The sequence below is a fragment of the Rattus rattus genome, chromosome 4, assembly GCF_011064425.1.
Source record: "Rattus rattus isolate New Zealand chromosome 4, Rrattus_CSIRO_v1, whole genome shotgun sequence".
NCBI classification, from domain to species: Eukaryota; Metazoa; Chordata; class Mammalia; order Rodentia; family Muridae; genus Rattus; species Rattus rattus.
The window spans coordinates 158,558,085-158,565,212 of record NC_046157.1 but is presented as its reverse complement, the minus strand read 5'-3'; the positions used below and the strand labels follow the sequence as shown (position 1 = coordinate 158,565,212).

The 7,128-nt window shown below is 51.7% G+C and overlaps 1 protein-coding gene across 1 annotated transcript; it reads right to left on the bottom strand.

Moving 5' to 3' along the window:
- Positions 1 to 3,247: 3,247 nt before the first annotated feature.
- On the bottom strand, positions 3,248 to 4,660 carry Tex44 (testis expressed 44). Its single transcript, XM_032899602.1, has one exon. The coding sequence runs from the start codon at positions 4,636 to 4,638 to the stop codon at positions 3,328 to 3,330; it is 1,311 nt and encodes a 436-aa protein (XP_032755493.1). The 5' UTR covers positions 4,639 to 4,660; the 3' UTR covers positions 3,248 to 3,327.
- Positions 4,661 to 7,128: the final 2,468 nt, after the last annotated feature.

The window sequence follows — 7,128 nt, the reverse complement described above, 5'->3', positions numbered from 1 at the left end:
TCCACTGCCTGACAGTGATGTCAGACATCTAATTGGCTCAAGCTACCAGGACTTGAATCCCCCCCCACCCCCCCGCTTCTCAATCTGATTGGTCTGTGACATTCCCATCTACTTTTGCTTTATCTCTTTTCACTGCTGGACCTGAGTTTCCAGGCTCTGAATCATCTTTCTGTGGAGAAGCCCCACAGTGGGACCCCCTCTCACAAGCCACCATCACCAGGCTTCTGCTGCTAGCCCTTTGCTGTTTTAAGAGTGAAGGCCCCTGGGCTCGAGAGATGGCTCAATGGTTAAGAGTACCGACTGCCCTTCCAGGGGTCCTGAGTTCAAATCTCAGCATCCACATGGTGACTCACAGCCACCTGTAATGAGATCTAATGCTCTCTTCTGGTGTGTCTGAAGACAGCTACAGCATACTCATATATAATAAATAAAGATTTAACAAAACAGAGTAAAGGCCCAACTCCAATGAGCAGTCCAATTCCCCCGGAACAGTCCTGTCCTGAGTCACCTTGGTTGGTGGCTAACTATTATATAGACTCAACTGTGTGCCTTGGGACACAATGGCACATGACAACCCAATGCAGGTGATGGAACTAAGGCACAGGAAAGTGCTGGAAAACACAACTAGTCCACAGTAGTGCCAGCATCCAAGGTCATATAGACCCAAAGACCAGGACCCTCATTCCTCTGCTGACTGTGGGTCCAGCTGTGCTGTAGAAGGTCCCTGATTCTGGGCCAACTGGGGATCAGTCCAGAGGACAGAGGTTTCAATTTTGTGGCTACCAAGCCACCATCAGTGTCTTTACTAGGGACTGGCCTATCAAGGCCAGTGAGAACACGTTTTCTCAGCTCTCCTTGTTTAAAATGAGTAAAGATTGCTGGCGAGCAGAAGAAACCCAGTGAGTGCCACACCCACACCCGGCAAAAACACCCATTGCTAATTCCTGTATCATGCTGACTTCAGTTTAGTGTTTGGTTCCCTTCAGTACAGGTCACCTGTGCTGTAAAATCTACTGCCAACTTGGTGCTAGCTAGGGTCATCGCGGGAGAGGGACTTGAACTGAGAACATACCACCATCAGTTCGCCTCGTAAGCAAGTCTGCGGGGGCATTTTCTGGATTAATGGTTAATGTAGCACCAGCCATACCTGGGCACAAGTGGTTCTGGGTTATATAAGAACGCAGTCTGAGTAAGTAATGGGGAAGAAGGCAGTAAACAGCATTCTTCTTGGCCTCGGCTTCAGGTTCCTGCTCCCAGGTTCCTGCTTTGAGTTCCTGCCCTGGCTGCCTTTCGTGAAGGACTCTGAGCTGACTGAAGCTGTTTTTGGTCAAGGTGTTTTAGCAGGGCAGTAAAAACCTAAGGCATTAGCTCATGGTGGCTGTTTAAACTATTGAAAGGGAGGAGGGTGGGGGTGGGGCAGTTTTATCATCCCCTGCTTGCCTTCCAGCTACCTGACACTTGCCACCTGCCTTCCTTCCCACCCCAACCACCTGTCTCACTTCCCTCACTCAACCTTTGTTCTCACCATTCTTGGCTGAGGAAAACCATCTCTCTCTCAAAGTCTGATTCAGTTCTTCTAGGACAACGCCCCCCCCAGTCCCGCTTCCTGGGGTCTGAATGGTCTCTCTCCACGTCTAGAACCCTTGTTTTCATTACATAGGGACAATTCAGCTGCACCAGGGCACACACAGATGGGTCCTGTGCTTCCTCTTGGGGTTTATACTCCTATTTCCTTTCAAGAGCCATCTGTAAGGTAAGAGTGGCACTTGGTACCTCTGGGGACCAGCATGGAGCATCCTTCATGGACAAAGGCCAGCTAAGCTGTCATGGGCAGTGGGCAGATTAGCTGTGTGGACCCTGAAAACAATGAGGATCTTAGATTTTTTTTTTTTTCAGAGAAGCAAAACTCCTGACTTCCATGTAAACTCTAACTTTAAAAATGTGAGTGACTGGAAGCTGAGAGATGGTTAAGAGCACTAGCTGCTCTTGTAGAGGACCCAGGTTCAATTCCCAGCACCCATATGTGACTCAAAACCCTTTGCAATTTTAGTTGGGGAGGTAGGGATCTAACACCCTATTCTGGCCTCTGTGGGCACTACATGACGGTACAGATACATAAAGCCAAAATACTTGAATGCATAAAATAAACATTTTTTAAGATTAATTTATTTACTTATTTATTATACGTAAGTACACTATAGCTGTCTTCAGACACACCAGAAGAGGGCATTAGATCTCATTACAGATGGTTGTGAGCCACCATGTGGTTGCTGGGATTTGAACTCAGGACCTCTGGAAGTGCTCTTAACCGCTGAGCCACCTGTCCATTCCAAAATAAACATTTTTTTCTTCTTTTTTTTTTTTTTTTTTTTTTTTTTTCAGAGCTGGGGACCGAACCCAGGGCCTTTTGCATGCTAGGCAAGTGCTCTACCCCTGAGCTAAATCCCCAACCCCAAAATAAACATTTTTTTAAAAGGAAAAAAATGATTTTAAAAATATGTGCATCAAAAACCTCTAAAAGCCAAACCAATCAGTGGGCAGGGTTCATCCCCAGACCCCTATCTGGAGACACACAGGAAAGTTAAAACGGGTGGGCGGATGGTCCCTGACTGGGATGAAGGTGTAAGGCTGTGCAGGTTTGCACTAAGGCTTCACCCAAGATGGAGTTCTGGGTCTTGCTAGATGGTGAGGCCTTGGGTGTGCTTTCAGCTCTTGCGCCTGTACCTACTTCCCAAGATGCAAATGGCAGAGACCGGAGTAAAACATCATGAAGATGACGTGGACCACAGGTGGGCAGCCAGTTCTTTGAAATCTAAAGGCCTTAACATCCACAGTATCCTCCCACCCCTTTAGTCTGAGAGATGGTTTGGTCACCCTCCCTGGAGCCCTGTCCCATGTCTTCTGGCATTGGGATGTTGACGTGTGTATGTGGTGGTGGAGTTCCTTTCTCTACTCCAGGTTGAGGAAAGGAGGCCAGGGAGTGGGGCCCAGGACGAGAGGAGACTTCACAAGTCTGATTCTAAGCCTTAAAAGGATTACACAGGACCTAAGGGTGTGTGTTCCTCCTGTGAGGCCTGATATAGTACTCTCTACTCCCAAACCCCTCCTGCCTCCCAGAACCTCAACAGGTAGCTTGGGCACGGGGCTGAGGAGCAGACAGGCACATTCCTCGGTTTACCTGTGGGCCCCATTCGTTCCTTTTACCCTGTTGTCCCATTGCATGGATAAGGGCAGAGCTTAGAAAATAAACGCTTGTGGTTATTTACTGAGGGGCAGGGGGCAGTTATTTAGCACAGGGTTGGGGAAGGAGTAGGGGGGCTGGCTGGTCTAGTCACTATTGGAGCCAGTGCGAGCCCAGCGCGAGGTGAAGTGGTTCAGGTAGCGCATAGTTGAACGGATGCCTTCCATAGTGTGTCTCTCCACAGACTCCAGCAGGTGTGTGACAGAGCGCAGGACTGAGCTAGTTCCAGCCATCAGCCCAGACGTGAAAGCTGACCTGGCACTGCGAAAGAGGCTGGCGATGGTGCGCAGGCGGGGACCCTCGTCTTGTAGCCTGTCAGCTGGAGAGCTGCGGCCTGAGGCCAGAATGCCCATAGCCACACCCATGCGTGTGGCTGTGTCTGACCACACCAGGATGTCTGTGAGGGAGCTGATGGAGCCCTCTCCTCCACACAGTAGGCTGGTCATAGAGCGCATGTAGTCATTCTCCACTTCAGGCCCATACAGACTGGGGTCCAGACGGCTCCTTCCTAGGGACACCTGATGGGAATCTGGAGAAGGGGGTGGACTGTCTGCTGGGGACTTTGGAGAAGGTGGGGCCTGAGGGATCCCTGAGTCCGCAGCTAAATCCTCACTGGTTGACTTCGGAGATTTAGCTTTGCTCTCAGGGTGCAAGGCCTTGAAATCTTCAGCTTCCTGATCAGCAGACTTGGGGGGTTCTGGTTCAGGACCAGTGGTATCTGAAGTGGATAGGTCAGTAACTCCTGCAGAAGGCTGGACATCTTCAGGTAGGACAGACAGGACGTCAGCACTTGAAGCTATCTCCAGTTGCCCTTCCGAAACAGTTGACTTTCCTGATGTCTTTTCTTGGGTCTGGGAGTCACTTGGGGAAACCGTCCGGCTCCGACTTGTGCGGTTGTTTTCAGCCAGCCTGTCCCACACTGGGTTCTGGAAACCTACAAACATTTGCAGGATACCTGGGTCTTGGGGCAGCAGGGATGTAAGCTCTTCGAGATTCTCCTGGCTAGGATTTGGTGTACCTGGGATCTCTTCTTTGACCCCAGATGTTGATGTAGTCATGGAGGTGGCTGGCTCTGCATCTCGCCCTGTGGAGGTGTCCGTCTGCATGGAGGCCCGATCTTTATTCTGTCCCATAGAAGTGGCAATCTGCATGGAGGCCTGCTCTTCATCTTGCTCTGTGGCGATGATGTTTGCCTCAGAGGCCTGGTCTATATCCTCTTCAGCTCGTGCTTCCACGATGTCTTCTGGGGGGACTTCATCAGGTAGGGGATCCAGTCCTTCAGACGGTCCGGGTAAATCTTCCGAGTTTTCATCAGCTTTGATGCCCAAGGAGGCCTCAGGAAGACCATGTACAGAATTGCTGTTGGCTTCAAGGTCTTCCCAGGGCTCAGTGGTCATCTATGCCCCCTGCTACTTATGGTGGTTGGGAAGGAGTGGCTTGCCTCTGCTAGGCTCAGTTGTCCAGGTGGTGAGGTCACAGGAGGTTGTGGGCAGCTGATGATGTCACAGGTACTTGTAGAGCAAGTCCACTTGAATGTCCTGAGTCTGCTGAGTGGCTGTCCTGGCGGGCTGAATGCAGGTGATGTTGCATAGCCAGAGCCGTAGGGACACAGGAAATGAAGGATCACCATCTCGGTTTAAGATGAAGATATGGAGGTGGGTGCAGATGCAGCCGCAGGGCTGTGAGAGCTTGTGGGAACTGTGCTTTGGGGCATGATAAAGGAAGGTGATGCTGAGTTTGAATGAGTGGGTTTTTAGTTTATTTTGGGAGTGGGGGATCAGTGTTCTTGTTATATAGTTCAGACTGATCTCCCACTCCGATGATCCTCCTGTCTTAGCCTCTCAAGAACTAGGATAACAGACATTTGATACACCAGGTTATTACCCCTCCCACCACCTCTCTCCTCACTGGTGCTTCAGGACCCCAGTTTAGTCAGTCTTTCTTTGGGAGCCATTTCTCTAGCAATGCAGGGGGATGGGGGGAGGATAGTGGAGGCCAGGGCCTGGGCGGCAAGCATCTGGGCTGGCTATCCTTAGAGCTAGAGTTAAGCTTTTGGACACAGGACAATCGACCTCCTCACCTGGGCTGGGAGGACAGAGAGCTGCAAATGGGTGCAGACTTCCGGGTAATCCTAAGAAGGACTAGGGCCCCAGATAAACCCACTGTGCTAAGAAGGTAGCTGTGGATTGGGTTTGGCTGGCTGTAGAGCGCTTGCTGAGTATGCTGTTTCATCCGCAACTAGAGTGTGTGTTTGTGCTCACTCTGGTTGCCAGGTTAGGCGTAGTTTCTGCTCCTTGTGGGTAAGAGGAGGAGCAGGCATCTGATGCCCCCAGGGACCCCAGCATCCCTAGGGAGAACTGGGTCTACTTTTATATCTTCTCTCCTGGGGGCAGGGGTGTGGGTCCTCGCCTGCTCTGCTGCTGGGCACGGCCTCTTGGGGAGGCAGAACTCTAGGAGTTTGACTGTGCTTATCCTATGCCACCATCGCCGGGGTGGGTGCCAGGCTGTAGGGAAGCTCCACGACATTGCTCAGGGGATGGGAAAGCCGGAGCTGGGGGTGGGGGGGTGTCCCTGGACCTGTAATGAGCCGGGGGTGGTGGGGTGGTGGGGGGTGGTGGTGGTGGTGGTGGTGGTGGTGGTGGTGGTGGTGGTTGTTTCAGGTTTCAGACTCTTGGGCATTCAGGCACCACTGGGAGTCGAGGAAGAGCAGAGAATGGAGTGGGGGGGGGCAAGGGCTAGCCTGGGCCAAGAGAAAGGGGGAGCTCCAGCTTGTCCCATGGAGTGATTGTTCTTAGCTTGGTGGTGGCTGTGACTGGGGGGGAGAGAATTAAGCTCTGTAGTTGAATGCCTTCTCCATGGCTTCCCACTGTGTCTCTTGATGAAAGACACAGTCCACGGTTCTAAACAGTTTATTGGCTGTTCATGGTGGAAAATGGATGCATACCGTACGGTACCCTCGTCTCAGGGTGGACCTGAGATGAAACACTTTTTGCTGGGAGGAATGTCTGGGAAGGGAAGCTTATTGGCTAAGCCCTCCAGGCCTCTAGGCACCTCATTAGCATGGAGAACTCAGTTTTGGGCCTAAGTGACCACAGGACACATTTCTTTATGTGAGGAGTGTGGCACGTGTTCCAGGCCAGGAATCTGGCAGGGAGTGGGGAGTCGGCTAAGTTTCATGTGTGTGCTCTACCTCACCAAGCCTCCTGGCATAGTGGGGGGGGGCGGGGGGGTGGTGGTGGGTGGTGGTGGTGGTGGGGGGGGGGGGAGGTGGAGGGGGTGGGAGGTGGGGGTGGTGGTGGGGAGGGGGAGGGTGGGAGGTTAGGGGGTGGGGGGTGGGGGTGGGGGTGGGGGGCATTCAGCAAGTTCTTCGAGATCACAGGAGCAATCCCTGACTCTGGGATTTGCATTCTGTTTGTCTCTAATCCTCAAGCTTTTCTGTTCTTGTTCCAAGTGGGGCTGATTTAAAGTTGAGGCCAGTGAGACAGCTCAGGGGGAAGGACACTTACATCTAAGTCTGGTGAGCTGAGTCTGGTCCCCAGGACCAACAGGGTAGGAGAATACTGATTGCTGCATGTTGTGGTCTGACCTCTACACATGTGCCATGGCAACACACACAAAACACACACACACACACACACACACACACACACACACACACACACACACACACACAGAAGGAAATGGAGACAGACAAGAAATGCAATTACACTATTGGACCAGGTGGTGGTGGTGCGTGTCTTTAATCCCAGCACTCCTGAGACAGAGGCAGGTGGGTTTGTGAGTTCGAGGCCAGCCTGGTCTACATAACAAGCTCAAGGACAGCCAAGGCTACATAGTGAAAATTTTTCTTTAAAAACAACAAATAGGGGGTTGGGGATTTAGCTCAG

Coding starts and splice junctions, on each gene's coding strand:
- Tex44 (XM_032899602.1), bottom strand. CDS start 4,638: ATGACCACTGAGCCCTGGGAAGACCTTGAAGCCAACAGCAATTCTGTA.